This window comes from Siphateles boraxobius, unplaced genomic scaffold, assembly GCF_051911475.1.
Source record: "Siphateles boraxobius isolate OS27281-9 unplaced genomic scaffold, OSU_SipBor_1 19, whole genome shotgun sequence".
Classification (NCBI taxonomy): Eukaryota; Metazoa; Chordata; class Actinopteri; order Cypriniformes; family Leuciscidae; genus Siphateles; species Siphateles boraxobius.
Window position 1 is genome coordinate 20,168,626 of NW_027508799.1, and position 20,288 is coordinate 20,188,913.

Consider the following 20,288-nt stretch of genomic DNA (forward strand, 5'->3'; position numbering starts at 1 on the left):
GCAGGCATTTATTTAAAAAAGTATTTTAAGTAAATGCTGTTCTTTTTTATACTCTTGATTTTATACTCTTTCTTTATAAAAATTGTATTATAGTTTCCACAAAAATATTAAGCAGCACAAGCGTTTTCAGCATTGATAATAATAAATGTTACTTGAGCACCAAATCATCATATTAGAATGATTTCTGAAGGATCATGTGACACTGAAGACTGGAGACATCGCATTAATAAATTACACTTACAAATATATTAACATTTGAAAATAATTATTTGAAATTTTAATAATATTTCACATAAGAGACTTCTTTCAAAAAATTTTTTTTAAATCGTACAGATCCAAAACTTTTGAACAGTAGTGTGTGTAGCTATATATCAGAAATTAAAACCTTTTTTAGTAATATTTTCTCTTGAATTTAGATTTTGAAAAAAAACAACAACAGTATTATATTTACAATATGCAATGCTTATAACATAAATATTCAAAATGCATTTATAAAATACATTAAGTACTAATGTACATCTGCTTTTTGCGCATAATGTATTTTTCAGTCATTTAATCACCCTCATTGTTATAAACCTGTATGGCCAATCACTAAATGAGATGTTTAAAAGAATGTTCATGCTGCTTTTTTTCCATTTAATGAGCCTAGTGACCAGGGGGTGAAAAAAAGCATAAAAGTAGCCCATAGAACTGGTGCATTTTATTCCAAATCTTATGAAGTATAATGATGGCTTAGAGTGAGGAAAAGACCAAACTTCAAGCCATTAATCACTGAAAATTCTGCCTGCATTTGTCATTTTAGTGGCTCACAAAAAGATGGGGATGGCTAACTGTCTGTCTGCCATCAGCAGAGCTCAGGGAAATTGATTGCATAGTTTTCTAAATGATGCATTGTTGTGTTATATCAAATTTCCTCTTGTTGGGTGGTTGATTCCATGTAGCTTCAGGTTGCTGAATGAATAAAGGAGACCATTAGCTCCAGATTTCTGAAACTGTAATCACATTGGCATTGTGTGTCTGGGTGCATGTCATCTTGCATTACTTTTCGCTACTGTATATTCAGTTAGAATTTCAAACCTATTATTGCGAAATATGAAAGGACTTTTAGTGAGCAATTGTTTGCGACTGAAAGCATTGTGAAAAGTGCTTCGCTGAAAAGCCATTGAAATGTGCTGCAGTTAGATTTATAATTATGTTTAAATAAAGAAACTAATGCCGGAGCTGTGGAATGTGAGTAGTTACATGTGTTTCTGGTGATACTGGTCATGTTCAGCAGTGTACGCCAACCCACAGTTCTCCAGATGTTGGCCTCTGTTGTATCCAACATGGTTCACTTTGTATGTAGGATATTATGCAATAGTCAGTTCTCGTCCTCTAATTTGATTGGTCAAGAGTGACATACTAAATAAAAGAGATTTTGTATAGACTACTTGCAAATAGCTCGACAGATAAATGACTGACGTCCCAAATACATAATATTTTTACCTCAATTATTATTACTGTTATAATTAGGGTACAAAGTGTTGTTACAGAACACGTAAGTCAGATACTAGGCGTCCAGAGAGGCTAGTGAATGGAGTTTTGTTTGTTCTTTTCCCCATACCAGCCTGTGCAAATAAACTTGCAAATTATAATCATCCAAAAGCAGAACATCAGCAAAACAATAATTTATTTAAGTAGTGCTCGTCTTGGCACTGACCATCGTTCATTTTCCACTTCCATGATTTGTTTTCTCCATTAAATATAAGGCTACATATATGTGGCTAAAGTTAACTTTATTTTGATAAAAACACACAAAAACAACAACATTATTATTATTAACCCTATTTGAATCTGCAGATAGTATAGGTTACACATTTTTCCTTTCTGTTAAAGTCAGTTTTTGTCAACATTTGTATACGTTTTCGTTTGTAATTTCATTATTTTCTTGTCTTCTATTATTATATACAGTATATTGTTTCAACATAACCTGATATAAAAGCTTGTGCTTTTAGTTTTTTAGTCTTTCATAATTTAGTTTTTAGACTAAAAGTCTTTCTTTTAGTCATCATAATTTAGCATGTTGATACGCTGCGTTTGAAGTTACTGCATTTAAGCTTTTTCTAAAATCATCAGGTACATCAGCGAGCGAGTGAGCCGACTCGCGAATGTTGCAAAGTCATTTTGTTTGACGGTCAAAGGAGTGGTCCGCCCTTGAAAAGCAGTGAGCATGTTTAAGTAATCACTCCCATAAGGTCAGTTGTGTTGTTGTAGTGAATGTCGGTACTCTCTGAGGCCCTGTGCCCACAGACGAAGCACAATTGCTTGTGTGGTATTACATAATTTCAGCAGCATCCAGAAAATCGCTTATATTATGAGAAATGGCAAAGGTAACATTATGTCCCTGTTTTTTTATAGACATCACAGTTAGAGCAGATGGCAGATTTACGCATCCCTTCAGAGATGCGAGCGTAGTGCGTCTCAAAAATGTGCTGCTTTTTTCCTGCTGCATTTATCTGTTGCTTGGAATGGCTTTTGTGGAATTCCACGTCATATTTCACTTCTCTCTGATCTCCCACTAGACATGGTCATAATCTACGAGCTTTCTACAACATTAGTACGATGCCTTACAGCTGTCAGGTTCACCCATTACAGGGTTGGATGCACATGATGTGTCTCTGAATATTCTCTGTACAGTCTGCTCAAGGCCGCTGTTAATTTAGGGATGCAGTAAATTAAAAGATTGTAGCTTTATGAGTATAATTCCTAGATATTTTTATGCTGGGACAAGCATTTCCCTTCTGGTGCTGTGTGTGTGTGTGTGTGTCTGTGTTATTTTGCCTCTTCTCTCTCTAATGAAGTCCTGATCATCTCAAGGCCTCCATCTGCTTCTGCTTAAGGCACGTTTTACCTTTTTTCTCTTCTGCCATACAAGGAAAACATACTCCGATACCGGAGAACCGCTAGAACTCTCAGAACCGTACGGTACATTCCACAGGATCATCTCGCACCAGTGTGGCGCCAGGGGCTCTAATGCATTGCTGGAAAACAACTGTGCTGTATGATTATTTTTAAACTAGTCCTCAAAACCTAGTGTGTTCCCTACCTATCAATGGCCAAAAAGGTTCAGAATGATTCAGATTTGCCTTGACAGCTGTAAGGAACCTAGCTATATGAAATATTAATAATCAATAATAACTTATGATTAATTATGAATATTTGGGTCAGTTAATTGGATTAACTTGACATGGCTAAATTAATATTACAATCAATTAATCAGTTCGTCAAACGAACTCTCTTGATTATTAATTTATTATATCTTCCCTGGCCACAGAAGAATAATTATTTCTTAGCATGTACAGCGTTTTGAGCATGTAGCAAGAACAAAAACCGTAAAGGGACTTCGCATTGCAAGCGAATCAGAACCAAATACATAAAGTGCATAAGTTTTATTAACTAAATCATAAACATAAATAAACTAAACACACACATATATACAGAAATACATAAATAGGTTAGTGATAGGATTAAATTGGAAACCGGAAGAGGGACTATGAGAAGAACCATCAGAATTTCATTTTCACATTTCATTGAATTTAATACTTGCATTTGTAGTGGGAACAATTCTTGAAGTTGTTGAAAATTGAAGTCGTTGATGGTTCCGGCAGTGTCAAGTGGAAGTTGGTTGCGAGTTCTCTTTCTCCGGGAACACATGGCTAGTTTGGTCAAGGCCTGGGACTCTGTTGAGGCCACGCCGAGCACCCAGGAGAAGTGAGGAAGTCGGGAGAGAAAGGTGATTGGAGTCGTTGTTGGTTGGAGTCTTTGTTCCAAAACTCTTGAGATTGTCCTTGGTTCTTTGTGAGAGAGTCTTCTCCCTCCTGCCATAGTCCATATTTGGTTGGATCGAGGCCTGCTGGGCCCTGGGGCCCCCGTGGAGGGGGAGGGGGTTCCCCAGTAACACCAGAACAGTGTTGCGGCTGGATGAAAGAACTAAGAGAGGGAGGTCACATGTGGACTGTCTCTGATAAAGGCTGGAAAGGATCCACCCCCAAGGGTTGAACTCGACCAATAAGAATGGTGACATGTCTGAGAGGGAAAGTGGCTCTTAGTTGATTTACAGGTCTTTGTCCGAAGCGGGGTTATACCTTCATTAATGCTCAGATAGCTATAACACATCCACACTGCATTCAAGTAGAAGGTGATGTACATCAAAGTGTGAGTCATTAAATGATTATTAATTAGGTAGGAGGCATGATACAGGTGAGGTTACATTGATCGTTAGTTGGTGGTATATCAGGGTACATACCATACATAATAGTCACACAGTCCCATAATAGTCACAATAGTCATCACAGTTTTATGCACGTTCATTTATAGATCAGGTAGTCTATGATTAATGCAGCAAAGTCTGTTTTAAAGAGGGTTTCTGTGTTCCCATTGTATCTCTCTCGAGTATGTGGCCACATTCCTCGGAGGTCGTAAAATCTCCTTACCTGCCCTGTGACATGACACTGTTTCTGCCCTTGTGTTCGTTCATTTGGGCTGTTAGTTTTGGAGTTTCATAAACCTTTGTATATAATGAATAATTAGTGTGTGTCTGAGTGGTCCATACCCTACACAGCATTTTTAGTCATCATAGTGTGCAGTACATGAGTGTGATGATCAAAACACTATCTCAAAATGCTGCATACATCAATGCTACACTCAAATATTCAAACATACCAATTATGCCAAACAATTTTGTATGTGCATAATCTTCTAATAAGTTTAATAGGCACGATCATGTAAAATTTGGGCCAACATGGGCACATTTGGATGGTGGATTGAAACGTTTGACCTGCCTGTAATTGTAAGAGAGTATCATAGGTGCATTTGAACAATCAAATCAAATGGTGAAAGGGTGGGAAACTCACTGGGGTTTGAGACAAAGTCCTTGATTGACAATATAAAGGACATTAGAACATATGAAAAGACCTCAAAATATACAACTCATTAGGGTTTAATGAATGTTCGTGCTGATTTACATTTTTAATTAGCACTTCTAGTGTGAAGACATTGGATGTGCTGGGAGGGATTTCCCAGCTGACCCTAACATTAAGAGAAATGAGATAGTGGCAGTGTAATTTTCACCTGACAAAAGCGCCTGCTAAAAAACGTTATGGAGAAAAGCAGTATTTACAAAGTGTGATTAAATGCAGTTTCCTTTAAATTTCTGCCCAGCAGCTGAAATTCTCACCCTTTGGTTTTTTGCATGGCAAGCTCGAGGCTTTCAGCGTTCGTTTTTAATCTTACGAAGCCTATATGGGTAAATATTATAGTGTATGGACGACGGGCATTGCTGCTTTTCTCTAGGAGGATTTAAATGTTTATCGCATAAAGCAGGAAAGATTTAGGGCACATGATCACAGCTCCAGAATGCCAGAGCAGGCCTGTGCTGGACTTTTTTAGACTGGACTTCTGAGATCTTACCTTTTAAATTGGGTGTCAAAATCACAAAGCCCGTCAGATCGCAAACAGCTATGAATTCTTTTTTATGCAATAACCAATTTAGCAGAAGAAAACTTGGCTGAATACAATGAATATATTTGCTTTCTCCATCTCGGTTTCCCACACACTCTCTGTCTTCATGCTTACACACTTTCTGTTCTGTTTCTTTGGGCTCTGATGACCAAAATGTTTATATTTTTTAAGGTTAAGGGTTCCAGCTATGCAAACAGTAGTTATATTAAATAATTTAGCACTTGCTCTCAATCTCTTTTTCACTTCAACCTTTTTTGAAGCTTTTGATTCTGAAGTATGTTTTTTTTTATCGTTAAAAATGAATATTTCCCCCTATTTTTGCTTTGTGGGTTTACAGAGATTTAGATTGCTGACATATTGCTTCAGCCAAACAAATTTCGAGAGGCTGTGAGGCGATAAGAGGAATGATAGTAAAATGTAATTGCAGCAAAACATTGTAGATAAAAAATTTAACATGCATTGAAACCCAGATAATAAAAATAATAATGAATGAGATTTGAGATAGAATGATATCACTGTAAAAAATGATCGTGATTTTAATGGTAAAAGACTGTAAAAATGCTAAAGTGCAAAACTGTTAATTGGTTAACAGAATGTTTCCTTACTATATACGGTAAATAACTGTGATAGATCTAACGGTACATTTAATGTGATTTTACTGTAAAATACCGTTAAATTTACAATTTTTGAAAGTGAAAAAGAACAACTCATTGTATAATTTACACTGAAAAACCGTAAATTGACATTCCCACAATTCCCTGCGTGACACTTCACATTTGATGTATTTTTGTTGAAATAACTATGTCTTCATAGTTTTCTTAGTTCTTTTCTAATCAGTTATGTACATTAAGGTTTTATGTCACATTTAATGTTGTTAAATTAATGTTTATTGCATTTTTTAAATTTCATGTGTGTTACCGTGATGGTGTTTAATGTTTGTGTAAATGAGACTGTGCAGCTTCTATATAATAGTATTAACTTTCTTGTGGAAGATTGCTTGTGATAAGCTTTGATTTATCATGTGACTCATCACTGCTGTGATGATTGTTAGTTGTAAGTGTATTACAATGGTACAAAACAGATATTAATACTTCAATGGGTTGGTAAATTAATATTAAATCAGATAATGAAATACGGTCTATTACTGTAAATTTTACGTTAAGTCTGTAAAACCAATAACGTTGATACTGTATTTTTGACGGTAAAGTTCTGGTAACCACAGCGGCCTTTTCCCCCCCCCCTCAAAACAACAGGATTTTTTTTACAGTGTGGGTCAATACTATGAACACAGAATTATTATTTTTATATTGTAAAACAACATAAATTGTGGTGGACATTAAAAATAACTGTTAAAGCATTATAATAAACATAATTATGTGTTCCTGGAACACACTGGTCTGTAAGTTTTAGGTATGAGGTAGATATCAGCCTTTAGTTAAGAGTATGAGAATGTCGTCACAGTGATGGAACTTGTTTTGATGCGCTTCTTTGGAGAAAACACAACCATAAGGTTCATCGCTGACGCTGAGTGAGTTGGTGCCTGGATTTATTGTTTTTTGATTAATTTTGTCTGGTTTAGCTTTTGTATCTCAGAAAGGGGCATATGAATAGTCATACCGTTCAAAGGCCAAAAGAAGCTTTAGTGTGTGGGTTTGTGTATGTGCATGTATCTGTATTTAGGTCTATCTGTCTCTTTGTCCATTAAAGCCACAGACTTTTCTCATTCTTTTGCCTCTTTTTTTTTTTTCAGGACACTCCGAGATCCAGAAGTCATAAGAGGTGAGTCTGACTGCATTCAATATCTGTCAGTGGTTAAAATACGTTGTTTCAGCATTGCATTGCACAGAGGCAGATCGAAGGGATTAAACAGTTTTAGCTGTTGACCGCCGCTCTGTACCATTCGTTCATCTGGTGGCTTCTGTCAGATGTACAAAAATTCTCCTGGCTTAAAAATTTGCCTTAGCAAAACTGCTGAAAAAAATGTGTCTTGTCAGAAGAAAGGGATTTAAAGCCTGTGGCAGCATGGCTTAACTGGACTCTTTTTCAGAGCCATTGTGAGACTGCCAGGAGCTTTCGTTCTCTCAGTCGGCAGCAACGTCAGGACTGAATTTGTTTCCACTTGAATGATACAAGTGGCCTGTTTGTATCAAGCTGATCAGACAAATTTGAGAGAAAAATACCAGGAAATTAAAACTTGTAGACCCTAAGTTTTTCCCTTCACCCCAAACCAAACTCTGATCAAGTTTGACAAAGAAATATCCAGTGTCACCTCTCACATAAACACTTCCTGCCCCAACAATGGCTATTTTTCTTAAACATTTACAAGTGTCACATTCAATTTTTGATACAGTTTACAGCAATTGAGGTTAAATTCACAAACAAATTGTTCTTTAAACCGATTCATTTAAAATAATGTTTTGAAGCTTTACATAAAAAGGTTAGAAATTCACTCAACTGTAAGGGAAAAGTTTAGAAGTAATTCCATGAAATGTAATTTAATTGACCATAATTGTATCCTCACTTTATCATTTAAAAAGCAGAAATATCATAGAGACTTGGGTGGGCTCTCATAACTTGGACTGCTAGCAACGGAAAAATAACCATATAGTATAGTAGCAATGGTGTAGCAGCATGCTAATGACCGGTCAGAACACCTCAGCAACCTTCACAGAAAATATATGTTCAAATCTTGTTTAAATGTTGACTTCTGGAGACTTTTGAGTGAAAATGCCATCCAATTAGTTGAGCTAGGTTATTTAGATGAACTAACTGATTCACTAAATGAATCAGACCTCTCATTTTACAATCGCTTGGACTCTTTTGCACAATGGTTCCAGGGTGATGCTGACAAAAGCCCATCTGAGGCTCAGTCTGGTTGTTTGATTATTCGCCCATCTTTCTGCCCCGTTACTCGCACTCGAACACCAAGGGCTCTGCCGCAGCCGGCACGACAGGTGGGCGGCAGAACAAGCAGCTGAGACCGCTTCATACACACTCACACTGAATCAGTATAAGAGGAGAAGGCTAACCATCACATTAAATTATAGTCTCACTGCCATATTTAATGTTTCAGAGACGAGGCAAATACGTCTTTCTATGGTTAGTTCAGTACTAACCAAAAGTTAATTCTTGAGGAAAGGACACAGTTCTATAGAAATGTTTAATTAAAACTGCTGCCAGCTAGTATGGCCAACATATTTAGTGTTGACTTCTGGACCCCCGCCCTCTCTCACTCTCTCACTCACACACGCACGCAGGCACACGCACACACACACCCAGTCTCACACACACACACGCACGCACACACACACACACCCACACACACCTACCCCTGCTGGTTTTCCAGGAGCAGATCATTACCTCTACCTCCTCCCGTTTCCTCTCCACAGGGGACTAATGCAACAGAGTGGCTGTTACATTCCCAGGACATGAACATTCAGATTGGACATCTGCTCTGTTCTCCGAGTCTATCAGATTCAGACTACACTACACTGATAGAGGAACGGCAAAATACATCACACACCTTATCTGGACACGTTACTGGACCTTTTCGTTTAGGGTTTCCTTTATTATTATTATTATTGTTCTAGTTTTTTTGTTGTCTTTCATGTTGAATAACAGCTGTGTCATCTTAGTAAGATGCCAGGACCAATTGCAGTTTTGAAAGTAGAGATTTACATTTTTAGAAGAAAATAACTTGTCGCCCCTATGCTGGCTTGTGGCAAGGACATTACTTTGTGGTTGCTGGGGTATTCTAGGTGGTTGTAAGGTGGTTTCTTTGTCATGAAGAAGAAATAAAATGAAAAGAGCCTACCTGGAAACGTGATATTCTGGTCACTAGACGGCGCAGGTCCATTATTATCATGTGTTAGCAGAGTTTGATCACTTAAAAGTAACGCAAAATACACAAAAATTGTTGGAGGAATTACTCTTAGGGGTTTGTTCAAATCTGTAACCCTAATGAGCAATAATATTAATTGTGATGATGCTTGTATTAGCTAAATAGTTTTGGTTCATAAGCATCGGCTTCATTCTGTACGTTTGACCTGAATATCCTCATTATACAGTATGAAGCACTTGACCGTACCTCCTCATTAGCAGGAGGATTAGGATGGCCGTCCCTCAAAAGAAAATAACTGTGGCGAATATTTGAGTCGGCAAATGGTCTTTCAGTGCCTGCATGAAGATGGCCCAACCAGACCTCAGTGAATGTTAATATTACGGGGGCCAGATCCCTCTTCAGCCCATCTGCGAGTTTGAGGTTGAAGTGAGGCTTTAGAAGACGGAGGTGAGGCGATTGAAGCTAGTTCCAATCAGAGCGGGATATTTCTGTAGGGCCAGTGTTGCGTTTGTCACTTTCACAGCTGATTTCACAGCAATTTCAAATACATTTTTGAATTCTGTTTTCTTGTAGCTGTGAAATGTAAGTGTTTGAAATGTAAAAGTACAGGTTCTCTTGAGCAGGGCTCTGTCTTTTATTAACTTGTGATTGGCCGGAGATCTGAACGCTTCCTTCAAAACAACTACATTCGCAACTCATCTAGCTCCCGTTTTGTCTTTCCAAACGATGCTGGGGTTCCTATACCTGGGAACTTAATTTTCATGCTTTGATTAAGGTGGTCACCAAGGTGTTTGTCTCCATTCCTGAGCACTGCCTCCTAAAATCTACTGTGTATAAACTACAATGCATCACTGTCTCCATAAAGAATCCTGCTAAAGATACAACCGAGTTTCCTACAGTTGCCAGTTTTTTCCCCTCCCGCTTTTGTGGAATGTACAGGCAGCCCTCATTCAGAACACTCTGAAACAAAAAGATAGCCCAATAATTTGATTCCCGGTGAGTTTATTAGCCAAAAGAGTCAAATATTACAAATTAATTCTCTCCAAGTTTTCCACATATGTAATTATCGAAATGAACCTGGTTAAAATAAGTTCCACATGAATATTCGTCGAGTGTCTGCCCTTGGTAAAGAGAAGGAAAGAGAGAGAGAGAGATGCTGAAGTGGAAACAAATGAAAAAAGACAGCTATTCTTTTTTTATTTGTTTCTCCCTTTTCTTTGACTAGCTGCACAGCAGTGTCCCAAGGCTCAGTCCTGTAAGAAGCAGGTCTGTTCTCCTCACTAATGAAAGCGCATTGCTCTAATGCCTTCTACTGTGCCATAAAAAGGCTTTTCATACTCTGATAATTTACTGCTTCAGTTTTCTTATTTCCGCTCCTACGAAATAAATGATGCACTTTCCAGGCCATTATGTTAGAAAAAGGTTGAAGTCTCATTTAAAGGGAGAAAAAATTTGTGAAAATATCTTTTGTAACTAGACCGTTGAACGAAAAAGTGCGCACCTGTTTTTTTATTTATTTAAGCTTTTAAGAAGCGCCTCCATTAGAGGCTTACGGTACCATTGGTAGCGAGTCACGAACCGACACACTGTTCCTAAATGCCATTTCAGCGTCAATAAGCACGACCCCTTTTAGTTTGTTTTGTACCATACTTGGCACGTTCAAAAGAAAGATGTATTCATTTAGATGTTGGAGCTAAAACAAGTATCATTTGCATTAGTGATGGTTTTGCATTGAAAATTGTGTTTTTGTGTCCAGCGACGAAGACCGACATCGCCTTCGACACGGACGGGAAGGCAGCGGGGTCGCGCCCACAGCCCTGGAAAGAAGGATAGAGGAGCTAGAGAGGGTACGTTTGTGTACGTCCACCGTTGAGATGGAACGGCATGTCTCACCTACAGGTTTTCAGTCTTGTTCTCAAAGACTTTCTTTGTATCCTTGAAGCAAAATGTTTGCCTTATGTACTCAATCAACATTGCCTTTCTTTATCTGAGGAAAAAATGGCAAAGTTTCAATGGGTTTACAAAGTCTTTCTGCTATCTTTGGGTCGATCCTAAATCACTGGTGCGTAAGTTCTCACGATGCGGTCCTGACCTTTTTCTGGAAGACATCTCCATCCACACCGTTTTTATGAAACACCACGTGACCGAACTCTGTGCAGCTCACTCTCAAATGTCACCATACTTTCAAACCTGGAACCCACAAGAACTCATGGTCACATACTGATATTAAATTTTCATTTCAACATGGGGTCAATATCCAAAGCCAGTGAGATTTTTTAGCACCTTATCTTGCAGTGGTTTCACATATATCTCTCAGCATGACAGCTCTGTAATAACCTTCAACTTAATTGGCTTCAGATTTTTCACTCAACCAATACTAGATTTTAAAACCGAGATACATTTTTCTTAAACCTCGAGATCAGCGCATTAAGACAACACGATCGTGAGAGGAATGTCTGTAGTTACCCAGACATGCGTAGGCCCTACACGAGAGGTGCTGTTTTATTGTCATGCATCAAGCAGTCATAAATATGAATGTCTTTGAGAGGATGTAGGAACATATGTTCAGGTGCTCTTACATCTAGATCCGACAGAGAATGAGCGTTTGTTACGGGAAGGATTGAGAGCGTACCTCCTGTAAAATGAAAACTGTGTTTGACAGTTTTCTTCGATTTGTAATACAACAGAATTGCATTTTCTGTTTTGAATAAAAGTGCACATCCTAACTGTGCTTGATGTGACAAAATTGTAATAAATGAAATGCAATATGTCTATATTTACTTAACACAAAACCGACACTACATGCTCATTTATGTTTAAAAGGGTCTTGAATTAAGAAATCAAATTGTCCTCGATCTTTTGACATAAGTGGCCATTGTACTCAAGTTCCCTGTTAGTCCAAAAAACTAGCAGCTTGTTTTTTGTGTGGATTTTCTACAGAAGAAGATGAACACCTACTTCTACATCATTGCCTACATCATACGAAAGAAAGCATGTAGAGAAAGCATGTTATTGTTTTGATCTAAGCCATTCGCTGTCATTTTGAATATAAGCTTCAGTGAGCGACATCTGTCATTACAACACGTTTTATATTACAAAACGACACTGCAATTGACAATGTAAGAAAACGATGCCAATTCTACGAGTGTAATGGCAGGGATTCATAAAATATGTTTTCATAGCAGTTGGCGTTTACTTCCCAAGTTCCCAGCTTTGAATGCGGCACGCTTATCAAAACTGAGTGTATTAAAGAGAGGGTCCAAAACAGGAAAAAAATAGCCAATTACTTCTAAATAATGTTTTTGGATGTTAAAATCTTGATAACATTTTAAGGAGGATTTTAATGTTCCCTTCAGAGAACATTATAAATTAAGTTTATGACCCCTTTAATAATAATAATAATAATGGCAACACTTTACAATAAGGTTTCATTAGGTAACATTAGTAAACTACATTAGTTAACATGAACTAATAATGAACTGCACTTCTACACAATTTATTAATCTGAATGAATTTTAATTTCAACCTTTACTAATACATTATTAAAATCAAAAGTTGTATTTGTTAACATTAGTTAATGCACTGTGAACTAACATGAACAGCTGGATTTTTATTAGCTAACGTTAACAAAGATTAAGAAATACAGTAACAAATGTATTGCTCATGGTTAGTTAATGCATTTACTATTGTACTACAATAGTACTATTGTAAACCTTATAATAATAATAATAATAGTAATGTGAAGCAGTACTTTTGGAAAATAAATATAAATAAAAATATTGTCAATTTATAGGAAATCATTTGGAGATAAGCACATATCCAGTATTCAGCAACCAGTCACACATGGTGTTGTAAGTCATATAAAAGGAGAAAAATTGGGATGATTTTAAAGAAAATTAGAAGTTTTGGATGCAAGACACCTTGATTTAAAGTAAATAATATAAAATTAAGACTGTTTAAAGAAGTCCAGGGCAGTCTGTCACCATGCCGTGTTGACACATTGTGGAGATGCACACAAGGCTTTGGATCTGACAGAATTGTGTGTTCACAGGAGCTGTCCTTGGAGAGACAGGAGAACGTTCACCTGCTGAAAGCCCATCAAGACAAGGACGAGCTGGTCATTAAGCTGAAGGAGGAGATCGACCTGCTAAACAGGGTGAGAAGCCGACAGCGGCATGTGGCCAGAGGTGGCGCTATCTGTCCTAGTAATTTTCATTTTCTGTCCGATAACTACATAAGCATTTCATTTGTAGCGGCGATGCTATAACCTCTATTAAAGTGTTTGAGTAAATGACAATTTATAGGCCGATGGCACATGTGCTTCTAAAGCATTTTGCTTGGGTCTAACCTAAAATAGGCCAGCTGTCACTCAGTACACCTGGAACTTGATGAATTGAAATATTTAGAGCTATATGATCTTTACATTTAGTTAAAGAGTAGTTATTAAAATAGTAGAGGTATGCGTGAGATCGATGCTTCGTTCCTGCTAAAAATACGTTTTATTTCTTTCTGCTCCCGGCTGCAGCTTTTACATTTTGGCGCACCCCTGCCAGCAAAATCCCCCGGGTAGAGATGTACGTGGATTTTTCAGTGCTTTTTCGATACTACTCTGTGTTGCTAAGGTGTCATAGGCAATTTTTTTGCAATACACACACACACACACACACAGACAATGCTTCACCTTGTTGCAGTAGGCAAAAGTAAGGCACTTTCCCTTTCTGCTGCATATAACCAAAAAACAACAACAAAAAAAAACATTTTGTTGCGCAATAGACGAATAACATTATGTATCTTAGAACATTTTATTTGAAGTGATGTTTATTTTGCAGGAGTTCCATGGGTGATTTCTTTGTCCTGCTTCCCGCACACACATTAGTATCATCATTCCCACACCTGCTGTCAGCTGTGTTGGACCCTGTGGGAATGCAATCCTCCAATGTGTAGAATTTTGAAACGAACGGTCTCAAATATGGCATGTCAATTAGAAGTAGTACAGGACAACCTTTTAGTCTTTGACTATGTATTGGCAGGTATACAAATTGCACTAAAGTGAAAGCTCACCATTTAACCTAGATCTTTAGAGCAGCAAATAGTTTTGAAAAGGTCTAAACAGTGCAGGACTCAAAGAGGTAATACACATTTTGATTTGTTTATAAAACAATGACTTGAGGCAGTGTCGGCTGTCCTTGTGCCTTTAGAGGTTTATTTGATGCTGAAGATTTGCACAAAACACCAAACACTATAGCCTACCGAAGTAGGCAATTTCATTTTGTTACCTCAATGTGATTGATGGTAAGTTAACATATTTATTGAATATATAATCTAAAGTGGTAATGCTCTAAAAAAAAAAATCAGTAAAGCAAAAATATATATCTTTGTTTTTTTATCCTAAAATTGACAGCGCTGTTGTGCTGATGTGAGATTTAAAAAGTTGTCATGTGGCATGAACGTTTGACACACAGAGTGTCCCATTAAGGAGTGGTAATTAAAAGCACCACAAGCACACAGCATTGCACTTGTTTACTCTGCTAATGGACATTAGTCATCTGCTAACTTGTCACAGTATACAGGTCCTTCTCAAAAAATTAGCATATTGTGATAAAGTTAATTATTTTCCATAATGTAATGATAAAAATTAAACTTTCATATATTTTAGATTCATTGCACACCAACTGAAATATTTCAGGTCTTTTATTGTTTTAATACTGATGATTTTGGCATACAGCTCATGAAAACCCAAAATTCCTGTCTCAAAAAATTAACATATCATGAAAAGGGTCTCTAAACGAGCTATTAACCTAATCATCTGAATCAACTAATTAACTCTAAACACCTCCAAAAGATTCCTGAGGCTTTTAAAAACTCCCAGCCTGTTTCATTACTCAAAACCGCAATCATGGGTAAGACTGCCGACCTGACTGCTGTCCAGAAGGCCATCATTGACACCCTCAAGCAAGAGGGTAAGACACAGAAAGAAATTTCTGAACAAATAGGCTGTTCCCAGAGTGCTGTATCAAGGCACCTCAGTGGGAAGTCTGTGGGAAGGAAAAAGTGTGGCAAAAAACGCTGCACAACGAGAAGAGATGACCGGACCCTGAGGAAGATTGTGGAGAAGGACCGATTCCAGACCTTGGGGGACCTGCGGAAGCAGTGGACTGAGTCTGGAGTAGAAACATCCAGAGCCACCGTGCACAGGCGTGTGCAGGAAATGGGCTACAGGTGTCGCATTCCCCAGGTCAAGCCACTTTTGAACCAGAAACAGCGGCAGAAGCGCCTGACCTGGGCTACAGAGAAGCAGCACTGGACTGTTGCTCAGTTTTGCATGTCATGGCAATCAAGGTGCCAGAGTCTGGAGATAGACTGGGGAGAAGGAAATGCCAAAATGCCTGAAGTCCAGTGTCAAGTACCCACAGTCAGTGATGGTCTGGGGTGCCATGTCAGCTGCTGGTGTTGGTCCACTGTGTTTTATCAAGGGCAGGGTCAATGCAGCTAGCTATCAGGAGATTTTGGAGCACTTCATGCTTCCATCTGCTGAAAAGCTTTATGGAGATGAAGATTTATTTTTTCAGCACGACCTGGCACCTGCTCACAGTGCCAAAACCACTGGTAAATGGTTTACTGACCATGGTATTACTGTGCTCAATTGGCCTGCCAACTCTCCTGACCTGAACCCCATAGAGAATCTGTGGGATATTGAGAAGAGAAAGTTGAGAGACGCAAGACCCAACACTCTGGATGAGCTTAAGGCCGCTATCGAAGCATCCTGGGCCTCCATAACACCTCAGCAGTGCCACAGGCTGATTGCCTCCATGCCACGCCGCATTGAAGCAGTCATTTCTGCAAAAGGATTCCCGACCAAGTATTGACTATTGAGTGCATAACTGAACATAATTATTTGAAGGTTGACCTTTTTTTTTTTGTATTAAAAACACTTATTTTATTGGTCGGATGAAATGTGCTAATTTTTTGAGATAGGAATTTTGGGTTTTCATGAGCTGTATGCCAAAATCATCAGTATTAAAACAATAAAAGACCTGAAATATTTCAGTTGGTGTGCAATGAATCTAAAATATATGAAAGTTTAATTTTTATCATTACATTATGGAAAATAATGAACTTTATCACAATATGCTAATTTTTTGAGAAGGACCTGTATATTAGAGCACCTGGCAGACTTGGGACGTCTCCTCTGTTGAGTTTGCAGGTATTTTGCATTGTGTAAAGCTTGTTTTTGGTCCCCAAACAAACGGCAACGAAAGAGAAACGATTAGCAAACGACCACGTCGCCATCTCGCAGCAATCAGCTTCATATTGTAAAGGTGCTTTGTGGCTTAGCGGAAGATTAGAATGATCCTTTGCTTAAGGGTAAGAAATGGTGTCAGTCAGTGTGTTTCATGCTGTAAGTGTTTAATGTGAAATGGCTGCAACTGCATTGGGCCAGATTGGAAATTTAATGAACATTATGGAGTCACGGTGTCCCGTGGGGATAGATATTGATGTTTTTTTTTCCTTTGCACTCATCACAGTGTGTGTGTACCAAATCACTGGTTTGGCTGAAACTGGACAAACTCTTTGAATATGCGTCTAGTCAGCGCAAAGCATCAGGTGCAGCCTAAGCGAACACTTGTATTTACAAGCACATAGCACCAGTCAGGTAGCAAGACGTAGCGTTAGGAAGGTCCTTCTCGTTGCAAACGAGGTCAAGGTTTAATAATGTAATTTCACAGATAGTTTAACATGACACTGTCATTAACAGTTTTTCCATCACAAACGCATTAAAGGTTGATGTGCAAGTTTACGAAAGGTCATCTTTATACTTGAGCTGTGTGTGCAATAGCTGTAACGGTGATGCTATTTCATTATAGAAGCTTGTAAGCAAAGGTGTGCCCTTTCCAGTGTCTGTATTCATGCAAAGCTGAGAGATTGTAATTATCTCTGAGTCATGGTTTTCCATCGTGCTTTCACAGTGCGGTGTCAGCGATTGGTCTCTTAATGTGCCCGATGGCATGAAACTGAAAGCATTGGCTTCTGCCCTTGAATAAGAATTGTCTTGTGGGTGAAAAAAATTCAGTTGGTTGTCATATTGACATCAGGTGACTCTGGGAATGTAATTAAGGTGTGTTTGATGATGTGAGGTGACATTGTACGTATAGTTTGAGGTTGTTTGTCTGATTTTCTAGTTTATGTATGCGTGTAGTCTACGATGTATATGGTGGTAGTCATGTCTTTACAATGGTAATGTATATTATTTATTTTGTGTTTTTGCTGCGCTGTGTTATGTGTGAATTGGGAAGAATGATTATGTAGAATGGCTTGTTTGTGGTGACGTGTACAGTAGCTGGTAAGAAGTTAGTTACTTAAAGTGAAGTTGAATTCAGATGCTTTTGTGTAAATTCATTCAGGTGAAGTGTGATGTGTTATTGTGACACCATTTCCCAAAGCAAATATAGCTGGTGGCTGTTCGTATAGTGTTGTAGTGTATGTATGGTTATGATATTGTGATGGAGTGAGTAATGGAGAAATAATGTAATTAATGAATACTATGTAGTAGAGTAGTAATAAAGCAATAATTGGTCATGTTTGTTGAGTAATGTGATGTTTAGCTTTCTGTACATGGCAGGAGTGTCGAAACGTGCTCCTGGGGTTAGCGCCAACCACAATCAAACACACCTGGAGTAGATAATCCCAGTATTAGTAGGCATACTATATAGAAAGTTGTAGGCATGTGTGTTGAGGCAAGTTTGGACATCCTGACTATGGTCACCTGGTGTAGCTGGAAGCATGTTAGGAAGCTGTCCACAAGTGTTTATGGTAGTAATTTATTGATTTTTTCCCCAAGCTGTTGTGTCCCATACCTGTGTAGAAAGAAGCTGAGTATTCATGTGTGTAGCTTAAAGAAGAAGGGTAGGGAAGTAGTGTTGGTACCTTCCGTTCCCCTCCGGCGTCCTCTCGGTGGAGTCACAGGTCTTTACCCAAGCCGGTCTTCACACGACGGCTGCCCCACGGTGGCTTCTGCTACCGCTACAGGAATGCTGTGCACCTTAAATACTTCTTCGCTCCTAGTCCCGCACCTGCCAGACACCTCGTCAACCAATAGCAGACAGCTATGCGTTACAACCTACCTTCCTACACCAATGCCTCTCACCCCACATCTGACATCAGCTTGTTTCTATGCGGCCCTATCCGCTGCCCTAGGTGTGTCACTCAAGGCCCCCAGGAACTGTTACTATGCTGGTTTATTCATGATAACTCTAATTAGGGCTGGGCATAAAACGGTATCAGTATTTATCGACAGTACACCATTGTCGGTAACAATATAAAAAATGTTCGATATAGTGCTAGATATTTTCATTAAAATGCGCGCACATCGCCAGTGGATCTTAGTGGTTCACAAATCACTTCCTTCTTTCTAAAGCGCTAGCACTCCCATTGTGTCTGTCATTGCTGTGCAACCACGAACTGCGCTCTACACATCATGTTGACTTAAGGTGCGTTCATTCGACCGTAAGTGGACTACGAAGTTAAAGATGGCGTGACCACCACAACGTTGCATCAAATTATTTTGTGCTTCACGGACCGTTTATCAGTTTGGACTATCAATATCAGTTCAGCGCGGGCCAATCTTGATCAAGCAACACTTTTACTACACAGCGCTAAGAGATCAAGTAAAGAAGGCATTTGAATTAATGAATTACTCACCACTGAAGTAATAACATCGCTGCGAGATCTAGTGAGAAACATTCAAATTTCTCCGTTATTAACGGATCAAACATTGTGCCATGAATGAACTAGTTATAGGTTTTAAGTCCACAGATCAGCAACATTCACCATGGATTTAATGTAGTAACACTCACTGTAACCATGGAAGTTTGGCAGAAATAGTAAAATGCTTTCAAGTACGTCTCACATCTTTTTCCAGCACTTCAAAACTCAAATATTATCATATTTAAATGTTATTTTTAATGTGATGACCAAAACATTTTTTGTTCATCCTTCAAAGATTACCCCCATTTATAAAACTAAAAGTTTCAAGATGTAGGAAAACTCACACTTATTTAAAAATGTTTTATTTTAATAAAAAAAATATTACAGATGTTAATCTACCTCAAAGTTTGCCTTGATTTGTTCTAAGTTTACACTTTTACATTGCACACATTTTGTAACATTTTAAGTTCAAGAGTTTCTTTAACGATTAATTCTTTATCTTAATATAAGACAAAGATATTTTTGTTTACATTTAATTTAGTTTTTGACTGCTAAAACTAATATAATTTGTTGTTTGCCTTAATAATGTGGATAAATAAAAAAAAGCTTATAAAAAAAGTCAATAATTATCGATACCGAACGATATGAAACATTATATCGTGATAATTTTTTTAGCTATATCGCACAGCCCTAACTCTAGTAAAGTGTCACTCCGAAAAAGGAGTGTTGCTTTGTTTTTGCCTCATATTTCACTACCTTATTTGAGGGGAGTTTCTCTCTCACACAGGGTTCTGTTCTTATACTTACATATAGACTGCCATACTCATTTTCATTGTATCACAACTGTGCATTAAACATTATTACTACATGTGACTGCACATTTTACTTGCCTTATTCACTACTCATGCATCAACAACAAAAAAAAACTTACTTTATCCTGGCTACTGATTCATTCTTATGACTATTCCACACTTTTCAACAATCCCAAATTCCAGTCATCCATCCTTACCTCTCCATCATGGGCCAGCGCAGCATTAGAAAGCTGCTCTACTTTCAGTCTTACAGCAGGGAACAAACCCAGTGGGTGGTTCTGACCCTTTTATGTCAGAGCTGTTGTCTTTGTCTTAGTTTGCAGTCTGTTCTCTCGTTCCATTCCAACACAAACAGCTTCAACAGTGCCAACAAATACAGTCTGTTGTGTCGTTGCTAGACCGCTCAAAGGTTTGCCTGATGTGTCTGTCTT

General features: G+C 38.1%; 1 protein-coding gene across 2 annotated transcripts in view; it reads left to right on the forward strand.

Annotated features, from left to right (window-relative positions):
* The window catches only part of pawr (PRKC, apoptosis, WT1, regulator), a 72,161-nt gene that overhangs the window by 47,492 nt on the left and 4,381 nt on the right, over positions 1 to 20,288 (forward strand). For both annotated transcript variants that reach the window (XM_077234227.1, XM_077234226.1), the window contains 3 exons: positions 7,250 to 7,278; positions 11,097 to 11,187; positions 13,392 to 13,496. In XM_077234227.1, the coding sequence (XP_077090342.1) occupies positions 7,250 to 7,278; positions 11,097 to 11,187; positions 13,392 to 13,496 (225 nt within the window). The remainder of the gene's footprint in view (positions 1 to 7,249; positions 7,279 to 11,096; positions 11,188 to 13,391; positions 13,497 to 20,288) is intronic.